Below are 18,413 nucleotides of genomic sequence, written 5' to 3'. Positions count from 1 at the left end.
TCGCTCACGGGTGGATCCCTGGATCTTTCAAATAGTATCTCAACAAGCTGGAATTCGAGACGTCTCCCCCCCCGCCGTTTCCTCAAATCTGCCTTACCAACCACTCCCTCAGGCAGGGAGGCAGTGTTACGGGCAATTCACAAGCTGTATTCACAACAGGTGATAGTAAAGGTGCCCCTACTTCAACAAGGACGGGGTTACTATTCCACAATGTTTGTGGTACCGAAACCAGACGGTTCGGTGAGACCCATTTTAAATTTGAAATCCTTGAACACATATATAAAAAAATTCAAGTTCAAGATGGAATCGCTCAGGGCGATTATTGCAAGCCTGGACGAGGGGGATTACATGGTATCACTGGACATCAAGGATGCTTACCTGCATGTCCCCATTTACCATCCTCACCAGGAGTACCTCAGATTTGTGGTACAGGATTGTCATTACCAATTCCAGACGTTGCCGTTCGGTCTATCCACGGCTCCGAGGGTCTTTACCAAGGTAATGGCCGAAATGATGATACTCCTTCGAAAGAAGGGAGTTTTAATTATCCCGTACTTGGATGATCTCCTGATAAAGGCGAGGTCCAGGGAGCAGTTGTTGGTCGGGGTAGCACTATCTCGGGAGGCGCTACAACAGCACGGCTGGGTTCTAAATATCCCAAAGTCACAGCTGATCCCTACGACACGTCTACTGTTCCTGGGGATGGTTCTGGACACAGAACAGAAAAAAGTGTTTCTCCCGGAGGAGAAGGCCAAGGAGCTGTCATCTCTAGTCAGAGGCCTCCTAAAACCAAAACAGGTGTCGGTGCATCACAGGTTCCATGCAAGAACTTTTCAGTGGGACCTATTGGACAAGTGGTCCGGATCGCATCTTCAGATGCATCGGCTGATAACCCTGTCTTCAAGGACCAGGGTGTGTCTGCTGTGGTGGCTGCAGAGTGCTCATCTTCAAGAGGGCCGCAGATTCGGCATACAGGACTGGGTCCTGGTGACCACGGATGCCAGCCTTCGAGGCTGGGGGGCAGTCACACAGGGAAGAAACTTCCAAGGACTATGGTCAGGTCAGGAGACTTCCCTGCACATAAATATTCTGGAACTGAGGGCCATTTACAATGCCCCAAGTCAGGCAAAACCCCTGCTTCAAAACCAGCCGGTACTGATCCAGTCAGACAACATCACGGCGGTCGCCCATGTAAACCGACAGGGCGGCACGAGAAGCAGGACGGCGATGGCAGAAGCCACAAGGATTCTCCGATGGGCGGACATCACGTGTTAGCACTGTCAGCAGTGTTCATTCCGGGAGTGGACAACTGGGAAGCAGACTTCCTCAGCAGGCACGACCTCCACCCGGGAGAGTGGGGACTTCATCCAGAAGTCTTCCAAATGATTGTAAACCGTTGGGAAAGGCCACAGGTGGACATGATGGCGTCCCGCCTAAACAAAAAGCTAGAAAGATATTGCGCCAGGTCGAGAGACCCTCAGGCGATAGCTGTGGACGCTCTAGTGACACCGTGGGTGTACCGGTCGGTTTATGTGTTCCCTCCTCTTCCTCTCATACCAAAGGTACTGAGGATAATAAGGAGAAGAGGAGTAAGAACTATACTCATTGTTCCGGATTGGCCAAGAAGAGCTTGGTACCCGGAACTTCAAGAAATGATCTCAGAGGACCCATGGCCTCTGCCGCTCAGACAGGACCTGCTACAGCAGGGGCCCTGTCTGTTCCAAGACTTACCGCGGCTGCGTTTGACAGCATGGCGGTTGAACTCCGGATCCTGAAGGAAAAGGGCATTCCGGAGGAAGTCATTCCTACGCTGATTAAAGCTAGGAAAGAAGTTACCGCAAACCATTATCACCGCATTTGGCGAAAATATGTTGCGTGGTGTGAGGCCAGGAAGGCCCCAACGGAGGAATTTCAGCTGGGTCGATTTCTGCACTTCCTGCAGTCAGGGGTGACTATGGGCCTAAAATTGGGTTCCATTAAGGTCCAGATTTCGGCCCTATCGATTTTCTTCCAGAGAGAACTGGCTTCACTACCTGAAGTTCAGACTTTTGTTAAGGGAGTGCTGCATATTCAGCCCCCTTTTGTGCCTCCAGTGGCACCTTGGGATCTCAACGTGGTGTTGGATTTCCTAAAGTCACATTGGTTTGAGCCACTAAAAACCGTGGATTTGAAATATCTCACGTGGAAAGTGGTCATGTTGTTGGCCTTGGCTTCGGCCAGACGGGTATCAGAATTGGCGGCTTTGTCATGTAAAAGCCCTTATCTGATTTTCCATATGGATAGGGCAGAATTGAGGACTCGTCCCCAGTTTTTCCCTAAAGTGGTATCAGCTTTTTATCTGAACCAACCTATCGTGGTGCCTGCGGCTACTAAAGACTTGGAGGCTTCCAAGTTGTTGGACGTAGTCAGGGCCCTGAAAGTCTATGTTTCCAGGACAGCTGGAGTCAGAAAGACTGACTCGCTACTTATCCTGTATGCGCCCAACAAGTTGGGTGCACCTGCTTCAAAGCAGACTATTGCTCGCTGGATCTGTAGTACGATTCAGCTTGCACATTCGGCGGCTGGACTGCCGCATCCTAAATCAGTGAAAGCCCATTCCACGAGGAAGGTGGGCTCTTCTTGGGCGGCTGCCCGAGGGGTCTCGGCTCTACAACTTTGCAGAGCAGCTACTTGGTCGGGGTCAAACACATTTGCAAAATTCTACAAGTTTGACACCCTGGCTGAGGAGGACCTAGAGTTTGCCCATTCGGTGCTGCAGAGTCATCCGCACTCTCCCGCCCGTTTGGGAGCTTTGGTATAATCCCCATGGTCCTTACGGAGTCCCAGCATCCACTTAGGACGTCAGAGAAAATAAGAATTTACTCACCGGTAATTCTATTTCTCGTAGTCCGTAGTGGATGCTGGGCGCCCATCCCAAGTGCGGATTGTCTGCAATACTTGTATATAGTTATTGTTTAACTAAAGGGTTATTGTTGAGCCATCTGTTGAGAGGCTCAGTTGTTATCATACTGTTAACTGGGTATTGTATCACGAGTTATACGGTGTGATTGGTGTGGCTGGTATGAGTCTTACCCGGGATTCAAAATCCTTCCTTATTGTGTCAGCTCTTCCGGGCACAGTATCCTAACTGAAGTCTGGAGGAGGGTCATAGTGGGAGGAGCCAGTGCACACCAGTAGTCTAAAGCTTTCTTTATAGTTGTGCCCAGTCTCCCGCGGAGCCGCTATTCCCCATGGTCCTTACGGAGTCCCAGCATCCACTACGGACTACGAGAAATAGAATTACCGGTGAGTAAATTCTTATTTTTTGCGGACAAATGGCAGGGGACTGAGACGCTGGTTTGGGTACCGAGTCTCTTTTCATAAACTCAGTCATAGATTGTCTTAAGTATTGTGTCTCTTTCTCATTCCGAGATAACTTAGTAGAGATTGTGGAAATCATTCCCCTAATGGAGTGCAGCCATGCTGGTTCTGCCTCACTAGCTTGGGAAGGGACACTACATTGAGTCCGCACTTTTTTATACTGGCTGTATGTGTCTTGTGCATAAAATGGAGACAGACTCCTTTTACGGTTATGTTGTCAGTCTGGGTACTGTGTCCGCTGTTCAGCGTCTGTGTCCGTACACAGCGGGAGACGCAGTCCGCCCCGTTTAGAAGCTGTGCGTCTCCGTACCCTGAAGCCGCCATAATGGCCGGTGACCCGCTAACCGGGATGCCGGTTTAGTACACACCACTCTTCATTCTTCTGGCTCTTAGGGGTGGCCGCGTGCTGCGGGAATGTACGCTCGCCGTGGTGGGGCTTGCAAAAAGTTTCCTCAGGAGCTAGTGTCCTGTCAGCGGGAAATGGGACCATTAACACTGAGAGAGGTTGGGCCGTTCCCCCCCTAAGTCCCACAAAGCAGGCAGGCTCGTACCATCCAGTCCTGCCTGAAAATAACAAACAGAAAATAAATGCAGAAAACTCTTCAGGAGCTTCCATAGACGTGACCGGCTACTCCAGGCACATTTTCTAAACTAAGTCTGGTAGGAGGGGCATAGAGGGAGGAGCCAGCGCACACTATCAATTTCTTAAAGTGCCCATGACTCCTAGTGGACCCGTCTATACCCCATAGTACTAAATGGATTCCCACTATCCCCTAGGATGTAAGAGAAATCTTTAAAATCTAATTAAAAGTTAAGGTTAACATTTTTTCTTTTCTTTCTAAGAGTGCCCCATGAAAAAGAGTCATCTTTCCTCTTTGTATTTTGGGGGTAATTCCAAGTTGATCGCAGCAGGAATTTTTTTTAGCAGTTGGGCAAAACCATGGGGGGTAATTCCAAGTTGATCGCAGCAGGATTTTTGATAGCAATTGGGCAAAACCATGTGCACTGCAGGGGAGGCAGATATAACATGTGCAGAGAGAGTTAGATTTGGGTGGGGTGAGTTCAATCTGCAATCTAATTTGCACTGTAAAAATAAAGCAGCCAGTATTTACCCTGCACAGAAATAAAATAACCCACCCAAATCTAACTCTTTCTGCACATGTTTTATCTGCCTCCCCTGCAGTGCACATGGTTTTGCCCAATTGCTATCAAAAATCCTGCTGCGATCAACTTGGAATTACCCCCCATGTGCACTGCAGGGGAGACAGATTTAACATGTGCAGAGAGAGTTAGATTTGGGTGTGGTGTGTTCAATCGGAAATCTAAATTGCAGTGTAACTATAAAGCAGCCAGTATTTACCCTGCACAGAAATAAAATAACCCACCCAAATCTAACTCTTTCTGCACATGTTTTATCTGTCTCCCCTCCAGTGCACATGGTTTTGCCCAACTGCTAACAAAATTCCTGCTGCGATCAACTTGGAATTACCCCCTTTATGTGATTCCCTGTGTACACCCAGCAGCTACAGAGAAAAGCAGCCCTCAGCTTCCCTGGGTACACCTGGCAGTTGTAGGGAGGAGCAGCAGTCAGCTACCCAGTCTAAATCTGGAGGCTACAGCGAGGAGCAGCAGTCAGCTACCCAGTCTAAATGTGGAGGCTACAGCGAGGACCAGCCCTCAGCTTCCCTGGGTACACCCGGCGGCTACAGCGAGGAGCAGTCCTCAGCTTCCCTGGGTACACCCAGCGGCTACAGCGAGGAGCAGTCCTCAGCTTTCCTGGGTACACCCAGCAGCTGCAGAGAGTAGCAGCAACCGTGAAAATGTCATGATTGTCCGAACATTGAAGTTTAAATCAATGTTTAAATTATTTATTTTTTTAAATAATTTTTTTATAAAGGCTTTAAATAGATGTCCTTAGTCCAATTCAGTGATTAAAAATATCAATTTGAGCTTTTTATTTGTTATAAATATTAACCAGTTAAGTGGGTAAGGTGCCATGAAAGATCTGTATAAATGGGCACCAACAAAAATGTCAATTTCCTCACTTCAGTTTATGAGTGATCTTCCTGAAAATGACTGCATTCATCATACAATGACTTCTGAATCCTGAGAATTAAAAGATAACCTTTTCAATGTAAACGGGTCTGCACCAGTTTTGCACATGTATGTAACGGTATACATATATTGAATTGGAGGGGGGGGGGGATGAATATAGTAACGTAACCATGATTCTGCCCTTTTTCTATCTCACCTATCAAGTACAACCTCACATATGCATAGATTTATTCTACCAAATATATTGTTTCAATGGGATGCCCAATATGTGTAAATGATTGGACTTTTGACCTGCTTATATGGGTAACACTGAAGTTAATATAAAATATTTTTCTCCTCTGCTATAATAGGTGTGACATAATTATAATTTTTTCTTTATGTAATAGTACTGTCTGAAATTAACTATGGTAGAGCCTAAAAGCACAAGGTTTGGCAAGAGTGGTACTCTGCAGAGCTTGCTGATCTGAAGATGTAATGGTTCCTGTGAATTCCGTTACTGACTTCTCTGGGGTTTACAAGATTTTCATCAGTAGCCTTGAAGATCTGTAAGAGTGGTGGTCATTCCGAGTTGATCGCTAGCTGCCGTTGTTCGCAGCACAGCGATCAGGCTAAAAATCGGCATTTCTGCGCTGGCGTATGGGCCGCAGTGCGCACGCGCGACGTACTTTCACAAAAAACTATGCCGTTTTACACAAAGGCGAGCGACTCTTTTCCGTCGCTCTGTTGATCGGTGAGTGATTGACAGGAATGGGGCGTTTCTGGGAGGTAACTGACCGGTTTCCGGGAGGGTGCTAAAAAACGCAGCCTTGTCAGGTAAAAACGCAGGCGTGCCTGGGGAAACAGGGGAGTGGCTGGCTGAGCGCAGGGCGTGTTTGTGACGTCAAAACAGGAACTAAACAGACTGAAGTGATCGCAAGGAAGGAGTAGGTCTGCAGCTACTCTGAAACTGCTTGTAAAAAAAAAAAAATAACCCCGTTCTGCGATCCTTTCGTTCGCACTTCTGCTAAGCTAAGATACACTCCCAGAGAGCGGAGGCTTAGCATTTGTACTGCTGCTAAAAGCAGCTAGCGAGCGATCAACTTAGAATGAGGGCCAGTGTTAGGAGCGCCATGTGTACAAATCTAATAATCTGCAAGAAGCATTTTTATTAACTAGGAGACTGCAAGCCTACCACACTACACTGATTCGGCTTCTCTACACTACCCCAATTCTACTGCACCATCATAGCCATGTAACCGTTTTGGATTATATTTATTCTGATATTGATGAACTATATTAATTTAGATATAACCACATAATTACCATTGCAAACTGATCTTCCTCAGGCTCGGGTTCCCCATTCTCCCGGTGTTCTGTGGGTACTCTATGAATTTGTAGAAGCATCTTAGCTGCAGCATTCCTCTTTGCCAATTTTTTAGATGTGCCACTACCTGTCGAAATAAAGTATGTGTAATCCTGTGTAGCATTAATCCATAATGCACAGCAAAACCTTACCCCAAACATCGTACTTCCGATTTATACATAGAAACAAAAATCCATAACCCCACAAAACCATTCCCAGCGACATTTTATTACAGAACCTAAAGGACCAATAAAGGCAAACATTTCACCTATGCAAACTAAGTGCTCAAAGGGTTCTAGTATATAGGAGAGCGAAGAAACCAATGTGTCTCTGCTACTCTTCTCTCACCTCCTCACAACACCTTTATATGACCTCTGTAGCTCTGTCTGTTTACCGCCTATTTCATGAGACTTTCCCAAAACATGCTGAGAACCATGACTGTACGTGGGAGGATCTGCAGGTCAGGGAGTGGCAGGTGGGGTGAATGAGGCCAGAAAGTCTGAGGCTCTTCTGAGCCTTTAAAGAAAAAAAGAAAAAGAAAAAAGTGTATTTGTCCAATTAGATCCAAGACTCGCAGAGTTAAATTAAAATAGGATTTTAATACTTACCGGTAAATCCTTTTCTCCTAGTCCGTAGAGGATGCTGGGGACTCGAAAAGGACCATGGGGTATAGACGGGATCCGCAGGAGACATGGGCACACTATAAGACTTTGAATGGGTGTGAACTGGCTCCTCCCTCTATGCCCCTCCTCCAGACCTCAGTTATAGGAACTGTGCCCAGGGAGACAGACATTTCTAGGAAAAGGATTTCTGTTAACCAAGGGTGAGAAACACAACACACCGTACAACATGGCTTTTAAGCAATACCAGGTAACAGCATGAACTAAAAACAGCAACAAGCTGAACATAACCGATACACAACCTCCATGTAACCGAAGCAATAACTATCAATACTACTGCAAAAACAGTCTGCACAGGGACGGGCGCCCAGCATCCTCTACGGACTAGGAGAAAAGGATTTACCGGTAGGTATTAAAATCCTATTTTCTCTTACGTCCTAGAGGATGCTGGGGACTCCAAAAGGACCATGGAGTCTATACCAAAGCTCCAGACCAGGCGGGAGAGTGCGGACGACTCTGCAGCACCGATTGAGCAAACATGAGGTCCTCATCAGCCAGGGTATCAAACTTGTAGAACTTAGCAAAAGTGTTTGAACCCGATCACGTAGCTGCTCGGCAAAGTTGGAGCACCGAGACTCCTCGGGCAGCCGCCCAAGATGAGCCCACCTTCCTAGTAGAATGGGCTTTCACTGACTTCAGCAACGGTAATCCAGCCGTAGAATGAGCATGCCGAATCGTATCACAGATCCAGCGGGCAATAGTCTGCTTGGAAGCAGGAGCCCCAATTTTGTTGGGAGCATACAGGACAAACAGAGCCTCCGATTTCCTAATTTGAGCCGTACTGGCGACATAAATTTTCAAAGCTCTGACTACATCAAGAGATTTTGAAACAGCCAAGGCATCCGTAGCCACAGGTACCACAATAGGTTGGTTAATGTGAAACAAAGAAACCACCTTCGGCAGAAATTGTTGACGCGTTCGCAATTCCGCTCTATCCTCAAGGAAAATCAAATAGGGGCTCTTGTGAGACAAATCCGCCAATTCCGACACCCGTCTTGCGGACGCCAAGGACAAAAGCATGACCACCTTCCAAGTGAGAAATTTTAACTCAACCTTTCGTAAAGGTTCAAACCAGTGAGACATAAGAAATTGCAACACCACGTCAAGATCCCACGGTGCCACGGGTGGCACAAACGGAGGATGGATGTGCAGTACTCCCTTCACGAAAGTCTGAACTTCTGGAAGGCTGGCCAATTCTTTCTGAAAGAAAATAGATAAAGCTGAAATCTGCACTTTAATAGAACCTAATTTCAGGCCCGCATCCACACCTGCCTGCAAAAAATGGAGGAAACGACCCAGCTGAAACTCCTCCATAGGAGCCTTCTTGGCTTCACACCAAGACACATACTTTCTCCCAATACGGTGATAATGCTTCGCCGTGACCTCCTTTCTAGGCTTAAGGAGAGTGGGGATGACTTCCCCGGGAATACCCTTTCGAGCTAGGATTTGGTGTTGAACTTCCACGCCGTCAAATGCAACCGCGGGAAGTCCTGGAAGACGCACGGCCCCTGCAGTAACAGATCCTCTCTGAGAGGAAGAGGCCAGGGATCTTCTATGAGCAATTCCTGAAGATCCGGATACCAGGCCCTCTGTGGCCAATCTGGAACAATGAGTATCGCCTGAACCCTTGCTCTACTTATGATCCTTATCACTTTTGGAATGAGTGGAAGTGGAGGGAACACATATACCGACTGAAACACCCATGGAGTCACCAGGGCGTCCACTGCACTGGCTTGGGGGTCCCCTGACCTGGAACAATATTTCTGAAGCGTCTTGTGGAGGCGAGACGCCATCATGTCTGTTTGAGGAATTCCCAAACGACTTGTCACTTCTGCAAAAACCTCTTGATGAAGACCCCACTCTCCTGGATGGAGATCGTGTCTGCTGAGGAAATCTGCTTCCCAGTTGTCCACGCCCGGAAGGAAGACTGCTGACAGAGCGCTTACATGTTTTTCTGCCCAGCGGAGAACTTTTGTGGCCTCCACCATTGCCGCTCTGCTCTTCGTTCCGCCCTGGCGGTTTATGTACGCCACCGCTGTTACGTTGTCCAACTGATTTAGGACAGGTAGACCTCGAAGAAAGTGTTCCGCTTGCAGAAGGCCATTTTAGATGGCTCTTAATTCCAGAACGTTTATGTGCTGACAAGCTTCCTGGCTTGACCATTTTCCCTGGAAATTTTGTCCCTGTGTGACTGCTCCCCAGCCTCGGAGACTGGCATCCGTGGTCACCAAGACCCAATCCTGGATTCCGAACCTGCGTCCCTCTAGGAGGTGAGAACTTTGAAGCCACCACAGGAGAGATATTCTGGTCCTGGAAGATAGACTTATTTTCCGGTGCATGTGCAGGTGAGACCCGGACCACTTGTCCAACAGGTCCCACTGAAACACCCGGGCATGAAACCTGCCAAACAGAATGGCTTCGTAAGCTGCAACCATCTTCCCCAGCACCCGAGTGCATTGATGGATCGACACTCTTGCCGGTTTCAGAATCTCCTTGATCATGGTCCGGATTTCCAGAGCTTTTTCCCCAGGGAGAAACACTCTGCAGTTCCGTGTCCAGGATCATGCCCAAGAAAGACAGCCGAGTTGTCGGAATCAACTGTGACTTTGGCAAATTTAGAATCCAACCATGTTGTTGCAGCACTGTCAGGGAGAGTGCCACGCTTCTTAGCAACTGCTCCTTTGATCTCACCTTTATCAGGAGATCGTCCAAGTACGGGATAATTGTGACACCCTGCTTGCGTAGGAGCACCATCATTTCTGCCATTACTTTGGTGAAGATCCTCGGGGCCGTGGAAAGACCAAATGGCAACGTCTGAAATTGGTAATGACAATCCTGAACCGCAAACCTCAGGAAAGCTTGATGTGGGGGATATATTGGAACATGTAAGTAGGCATCTTTTATGTCGACTGACGCCATAAAATCACCCCCTTCCAGACTGGAGATCACTGCCCGAAGAGATTCCATCTTGAACTTGAAAGTTTTCAAATACAGATTGAGGGATTTTAGGTTCAGGATCGGTCTGACCGTGCCATCCGGCTTTGGTACGACAAATAGGCTTGAATAAAACCCTTCTCCCCGTTGAGACGAGGGTACCGTGACAATGACACGCTGTTGACACAGCTTTTGTATCGCAGCACACACTACTTCCCTTTCTGGGATAGAAACTGGCAAGGCTGATTTGAAAAATCGGTGGGGGGCGGGGGGGGGGCACCTCCTGAAACTCCAGCTTGTACCCTTGGGACACTATGTCTAACACCCAAGGATCCAGGCCCGAGTGAAACCAGACTTGACTGAAGAGTTGGAGACGCGCCCCCACCGGTACGGACTTCCGTAGAGGAGCCCCAGCGTCATGCGGTGGACTTGGCAGAAGCCGGGGAGGACTTCTGCTCCTGGGAGTTTGGCACAGCAGAAGACCTTTTCCCCCGTCCTCTACCTTTAGAGGCAAGGAAGGACGACCCTCTCCCTTTTTTGTATTTATTAGGCCGAAAGGACTGCATCTGATAGTGAGGCGTCTTTTTCTGTTGTGCCGGAACATAAGGAAGAAAGGATGACTTACCCGCTGTAGCTGTAGACACCTGGTCATCGAGGCTGTCACCAAACAAGACCCTACCTTTATAAGGAAGAGCTTCCATAGCTTTCTTAAGAGTCGGCATCAGCATTCTATTGATGAATCCACAGCGCTCTCCTGGCCGAGACTGCCATGGCATTGGCCCTTGATCCCAAGAGACCAATATCCCTTGCCGCATCCTTTAGGTAAGCTGCAGCGTCCCTGATATAACCGAGAGTCAAAAGAATGCTATCCCTATCCAGGGTATCCATGTAAGATGGCAAATTATCTGCCCACTTGCCAATAGTACTACTCACCCATGCCGACGCCACGGCCGGTCTGAGCAGCGCACCTGTAGTGATATAAATGGATTTTAAGGTCGTTTCCTGCTTACGATCCGCAGGGTCCTTTAGGGCAGCAGTGTCAGGAGACGGAAGCGCCACCTTCTTGGACAGTCGTGATAGAGCCTTGTCCACATTGGGAGATGACTCCCACTTTTCCCTGTCATCAGAGGGGAAAGGATGTGCCATTAGAATTCTCTTGGGAATCTGCCTTCTTTTGTCAGGAGATTCCCAAGCTTTTTCACAAAGAGCGTTCAGCTCATGAGAAGGGGGTAACGTCACCTCAGGCTTTTTTCCCTTATACAAACAAACCCTTGTATCAGGAACAGTAGGCACTTCTGAAATATGTAAAACATCTTTAATTGCCACAATCATGTACTGAATACTCTTAACCAGTTTTGTATTTAAACTGGCCTCACTATAGTCGACACTGGAATCAGAGTCCGTGTCGGTATCAGTATCCGCCATCTGGGTAAATGAACGCTTTTGTGACCCTGAGGGGGCCTGTACCTGAGACAAGGCGTCCTCCAAGGATTTTCTCCACGTTTGTGTCTGAGAATCAGATTTATCCAGCCTTTTAATCAATAACGCCACATTTGCATTCAATGTACTCAACAAATCCACCCAATCAGCAGTCGGCGGTGCCAACAGAGTCACTCCCAGCGCCTTATCTGCCCCCACTGCAACTTCCTCCGGGGAGGAGCACTCAGCCTCAGACATGTCGACACACACGTACCGACACGCACAAACACACTGGCTATAGGGGACAGACCTACAGGAAAGCCGGTTAGAGAAACACAGAGGGAGTTTACTAGCTCACACCCCAGGGCCTATCCCGGTACGGAGAGCAAATACACAGTGCCTCAGACCTGTTTGCGCCGTCATTAATGGGTTAATCGCACCAAATGATTGTGCCCCCCCCCCCGTTTTGCTCCCTGTTACTTGTGCAGGAGAGTGGAGGTCCGGGCCAGCATATGGCGCTGGTAACTGTAGAGAGGGAATAAACAATTTTTGCGCAATAAACCCACTGAGTGCAGCCCAGTTTTAAACAAGAGATTTCACCAAAGCCCAAAAAGACAAGTGCAAAGATACAAACTGAATAAAACCAGTGGCGCAGACAGGAGGAACATGCATATGATAACAACCATCACAACCTGATTAACTTGTTCATAGATTCTAGTGTTGCTTCGTTAGTGAATGTATCCATCCTCGATATTGACCTCAAACTTTTATGTGTAATGTGAGTGTGCTTTTAAAAAATTAAAACTGTGTTAAAAAATCTCACAGTGTTGCACTAATGATATTTCTCCCGAGGTATTGACCTAAAGAAATACGGGAAAGAAGTACGATTTTGGCTATATTGTGGAATTCAATATATGCGATTTCTAAGTCCCTTCATGTGAGTGGAACATTAAGAAAAATTGGGATCTTTTTTGTTATCAAACGGTGTTGCACTATCAATCATTCTCTTTTTGAGGTCAATATCGAGGATGGATACATTCACTAACGAAGCAACACTAGAATCTATGAACAAGTTAATCAGGTTGTGATGGTTGTTATCATATGCATGTTCCTCCTGTCTGCGCCACTGGTTTTATATGGCGCTGGTAAGCTGTGAGGGCTAAGCCACGCCCCCTCACCGGCGCACTGTAGTCCCGCTCAAATTTTAAATATTTATACTGGCGGGGGCTATATTTAGTGCCTAGGCACTTCTAATATATATATTCTGGCCAGTGCTGAACTTCAGTAATCATGCTGCCCAAGGCACCCCCCCTGCGCCCTGCCGCCCGAAGTGTGTGGGGGAGCATGGCGCGCAGCGCGACCGCTGCGCGGTACCTCATTACTTAAGTCTTCTGTCGTCACTGAAGTCTTCTGATCTTCTTTATACTCACCCGGCTTCTTTCTTCTGGCTCTGTGAGAGGGGTTGACGGCGCAGCTCCGGGAACAAGCAGCTAGGCGCACCAAGTGATCGAACCCTCTGGAGCCAATGGTGTCCAGTAGCCTAAGAAGCAGAGCCTTTGAACTCAGAAGAAGTAGGTCTGCTTCTCTCCCCTCAGTCCCACGAAGCAGGGAGCCTGTAGCCAGCAGGTCTCCCTGAAAATAAAAAAACCTAACAAAGTCTTTTCAGAGAAACTCAGGAGAGCTCCCCTAGTGTGTGTCCAGTCTCTCTGGGCACAGAATCTAACTGAGGTCTGGAGGAGGGGCATAGAGGGAGGAGCCAGTTCACACCCATTCAAAGTCTTATAGTGTGCCCATGTCTCCTGCGGATCCCGTCTATACCCCATGGTCCTTTTGGAGTCCCCAGCATCCTCTAGGACGTAAGAGAAATAAACTTTGCTAGAATTCTCTGTTACTGCACCATCCGCAGGAGACAGACATATTAAACTCCACAATAAATAAACTTAGCACACAGTGTACAAGTAGATTTACAAAGTAGATATTTTAGTTCAATTAAACCTGTCTGGATGATTTCGTACGTATGGAGAATGAGCTTTGCCCATGGACCCTGGAATACTAATGTGGAGCAATGTAGTGGTGCATGAATACAAGCACTGTATACTTTTACCGACAATCTAATTTATGCCCACTGGCAGTTCTGGAGGATCTTGCAGTTTGATAAAGGGCTTACACATAGCAATCGCAAAAAAGAAATTAAATAGCTTTTGAGACTTGGAAAAAAAAAAAAAAAAAAAAAGACAATATTTCATATAAAAACTATTAAAAGTAGTGGCACAGCAATCATTTGTAAAGGAAATACACAAGAAAAACTCTCCTCTACACACATGTAAGCCAGTACGTCTGGTCACACACTGGCTGATCATGCTGCTTTACCACAGAGGTGCAGGATCATAAGGCATTGCCAACATAGTCCGACAATAGCCAAATACACCGGCACAAGCAGAGATTACCATCCAGCAGATCAGAATCTACTCTTTTGGAAAGGGGGATGTGGGGCTCTATACGGATGTGCGACGACTTGTAGCCAATAGGGTACAAGACTTACTGGCAATCACATCTGCACCTTGTATGGGACCTTTACTTTCCTCCTTAGCCAATCATCCTAGCTATCTGTATCTAGGCGCCTTAGGGTTATATGGCTGAGTATCCAAGTTACTTTATTTCCATTTGTGTTTGCCATGTGCTACAGTTATTTGTGCATCACAAATGACTGATGTCTCCTTGTCTGCTCAAGTAAGACAAAAAGTATTCTATGTGTAATTAGTTTACACAGTTCTGGTAAACTATGTCCCATGGCTGTCGCATGAATATATCTGCACACACTGCATGTAGTAAGGTGAGAATATCATCTGTCCATCAGCAGCTCATTAATTTCATACCGATTTCCAGAAACCTCTCCACCCGGCACGTCATAGTGAATTCCTTCCTGTGCGCTGGACCGGACTCCTGTGTGACAGTATATTCTGGCAGTCGCCAGCCCTTCTGCACCACCAGCTCCTGTTGGGAATTTAAAAAAAAAGAAATAAAAAAAGTGTATTGACGTCACTTCCGCGCAGCGGAAGGGACGTCAGATGCCGGAACTGATAGTCATGGACACATTGCAGGGGGTAGATTCAGAGTTCCCAGGTCCCGGATACCACTTTCGGTCAACAGTAAACAATCTATGCTATAGCAACCAGCTCTAGAGAGCACAGGCTTTCAGGAGAAATGTCTCCCATGCGGTCTTATATGCTGACTGTATATGCATGTAATGTATATTGGTTTGGTGTAACTGAAGCATTTGTATTATGGACAAATACCTTTTCCTGGATTAAAATTTGTTTGCACTTTACTATAAAGGATGTGCTGATGCCTCATGTGTCAAAAAGAGGAAAAGGAACAACAACATCTACCTGTAGCGCCCCCACCGGATTACACTCTGACTGCTGTGCAGTAAGTGGGGTCTTCATTTCAATGGTGAGATTTCTAAACATAAAAAAATGACACATTAATAACAATAATAAAAACATATTTTGCATAGACTAACTTGCAGTAAATGTCTTAATTGCTCCATTTTTAACTTTCAAGTCTAAAAGCTTGGTACACAGTGGAGCGATGTCGGCACGATATGCCGCTTCAGAAAGACATATCGCCTACATCGCTCAGTGTGTACAGGTGATATGCGTGCTCCTGTGGTTGTTAGCGATATCGCTAGGTTTGATGTGCTGCATATCAAATCTAGCAATATCACTAGCATCCTTGTTTATGCTTATCAAGGACAAAACATGATCATTCCGTTCTTCATTAACACTGTGCCAATGTGTACGGGCAATCCCCGCTCATGGGCATTTGTTCCGATTTTGGAACTAATGCCCGTCACTCCAGCGTGAACCCGGCTTAAGTAAATAACTAAGTGCTGTTATAATAACGATGGCCTGACATAATGTATCCACGGTATACACCAGAATTATGTAATAAAGAATGATACGATCCCTAGTTCTGTCTTTCATTACATCCACATGTGATATCATCTGGTTGGCTGCACAGCACAGCCAACCTGAAAAAATGACATGCGCTCACATTGGCTGTACATACTGTACGATGCGGCCGATATGTCATTCTGATTCTGGCAGATATCGCTCCAGTTTATACCCAGCTTCAGTCTAATCCTAGACTTGGTTATATTAAAGCTACATATACACCTAGAGAAACATTTGCTTAGGTGGCATCTCCCCCTATACAGGAAGCATCACTGTGCAGTGATCCCGCAAGGGTACACGCTGTGCTCGATGTCTAGATTTTGGCATCAGTCTACTGACCGCTGGGATCCCGACAGTACTGAATCCTTTCCAGGTGCTACTCTGCTTATGTGAAAGGAGGGGGGAGAGACTGTGTTGGGGAGGACCAATCACAAGCTGTAATAACACATGAAATTCTGTTCACAGTATAGGAGATCAAAGCAGTATCAGCAAATCAGTAAGTAATATTTAGGGCTGTTGTGGCTAAAAGGAAAGACTGCCTTATAATGCGGACATCTCCTTTACCAATGATCAGACACATCCATATCAGATGTCATAAAACACTGACGACAATCCCAAACATTTTAGTATTTCCTGGAGGTTTACTGAATAAGGCGGAGATGTACCAAGTATTAATAACAGTGGAGAAATGAGCCATTGGAGAAGTTGCCCATGGCAACCAATCAGCTACCCTGTATAATTTCATAATATACAAATTATGTTACTTCAATGCTGATTGGTTGCCATGGGAAACTTCTCCAGTTTTATCACTGCTTAGTACATCTCCCCCTAGTCTCTTAGGGGGAGATGTATTAAGCCTGGAAAAGTGATAAAGCAGTGATAAGTGGAAGGTGATAACGCACCAGCCAATCATTATGGGTTTGTAAAATGACAGTTGGGAGCTGATTGGCTGGTGCGTTATCACCTTGCACTTATCACTGCTTTATCACTTCTCCAGGCTTAATACATCTGCCCCTTAGTTACCTAGTGACTGATCTCCTGAAGCCTCAATCAGTTCAATGCTGCCCCATCTACTAGAGTCACACAGGAAAAAGCTGCTACTCCTACCCCTCTGCTCTGTAGTGAGCATGTGTATGTACAGGGAGAGACATCAACAAAACTACAGACAGTATGAATCAAGCAAGTATGCAAAAGAGCAGGGTGGGACTGCTGGAGACTTCAGGAAAACACCTTTAGGAAGAAGCAGGATTTGACGTGAACATTGTGAGTGCCTCAACTGTTTCTCGTGTTAACCAGACATTGCACAGTACAGGTCTGTGCCACTAGGTGGCTTCATAAAAAGGCATCACACAAAAATTGTATAGTTATGAGATTTTGTGTAGAACATATTTGTTTGGAACATGGAATTGCCAACATCCCAAAGAAGGAACGAGTGGTAGGCATCACTTCCATCTCATCAGAACAGAGACGGCCACGTAACCCCTTTTCCGCCTAATAACAACTGATGTCAGACATAACCCTTTCACGTTCACCTAGGAGTTTCTCTATATTTACCCTAGCTGACAGCTGGATTTGCCCAGAGCAGTCATCTGTGCAGGCTGGAAGGTTATAAATAAATGATGACACTTAAGACCCTGTCTCTGAAACAGAATGATGGATTGAGAGAGAGTACCACCACGAGACAGCATCAGGCTCCCTGGCAGATGGACGAGAGAGAAAGATGGACAGATCATTTCAGCCAGTATGCTTGCTGTACTACTACCTGGTAAATGGAGGAGGAGGAGGAGTAGTAGGAGGAGGAGAGGCCTCAGTATTGATCCTCATTTCTTCAGGTGGTTCCAATGTGTACATTGCACTGTGGATGAATGAAAAAACGGTTTAGCTTCAGATCTATTACCATGAAGAACAAAAAAGTAAATGCAATGTTTTCAACTTTATTGGTCTAATATAATCTGTCCCTTAATTACTAGTCACATAGTATAAAAAGGTTTACGGCTATGAGGACTTCCAATTTTATTCCATCAATAACTTCACCAGCTCCCACAACATATTATACTCTGCATTCTCCACCTTTATGCCACTCTGTACATTGCTCAGCTCCAGATGGGCTCAGGAAAGTTACTGCCTGTCTATTTGACACAAAAGGCATTGGTGCTGTCTGTGCTAGCTGGCTGAAGTGGAACGCTTAATATGCACAATAAAAACAGAACTATACATTAAATACCAACCTGTTTCAAAATATGACCACAGTAACAGTGAGACGTTATCAGTAGGTATATAGTAAGAGTTTCACGTCACTACTAACAAAATAGCACCCTGGCTTCTGCACATAGGTGTCTCATGCAATCAGAGCCGTAACTAGACATTTTGGTGCCCTGTGCCAGAAAGAAAATTGGTGACCCCTCTTCTCCTCAAATTTACAACAGGGACAATACACGCAGTAGGCGCGCATCACAAATTTAGGGGCATGCCTTATTGGCAGTGTTTCCCAACCTCGGTCCTCAAGGCACACTAACAGTCATGGTTTTCGTGATATCCAGCCTAGAACACAGGTGACTTAATTAGTACCTCAGTTACTTTGATTTAAACATCTGTGCTGAAGCCTGGATATCACTAAAACCTGCACTGTTGGTGTGCCTTGAGGACCGCGGTTGGGAATGCCTGCCT

The 18,413-nt window shown here is 46.4% G+C and overlaps 1 protein-coding gene across 1 annotated transcript in view; it reads right to left on the bottom strand.

Moving 5' to 3' along the window:
• Nucleotides 1-18,413, bottom strand: part of TARBP2 (TARBP2 subunit of RISC loading complex) — a 155,931-nt gene that overhangs the window by 34,326 nt on the left and 103,192 nt on the right. The window contains exons 4-7 of the mRNA XM_063952146.1: nucleotides 17,509-17,601; nucleotides 15,180-15,252; nucleotides 14,667-14,784; nucleotides 6,718-6,845 (exon numbers count right to left, since the gene is read on the bottom strand). Coding sequence (XP_063808216.1) covers nucleotides 6,718-6,845; nucleotides 14,667-14,784; nucleotides 15,180-15,252; nucleotides 17,509-17,601 — 412 coding nt within the window. The remainder of the gene's footprint in view (nucleotides 1-6,717; nucleotides 6,846-14,666; nucleotides 14,785-15,179; nucleotides 15,253-17,508; nucleotides 17,602-18,413) is intronic.

This window comes from Pseudophryne corroboree, chromosome 2 (genome assembly GCF_028390025.1).
Source record: "Pseudophryne corroboree isolate aPseCor3 chromosome 2, aPseCor3.hap2, whole genome shotgun sequence".
NCBI classification, from domain to species: Eukaryota; Metazoa; Chordata; class Amphibia; order Anura; family Myobatrachidae; genus Pseudophryne; species Pseudophryne corroboree.
This window is presented reverse-complemented; position numbering and strand designations above follow the sequence as displayed.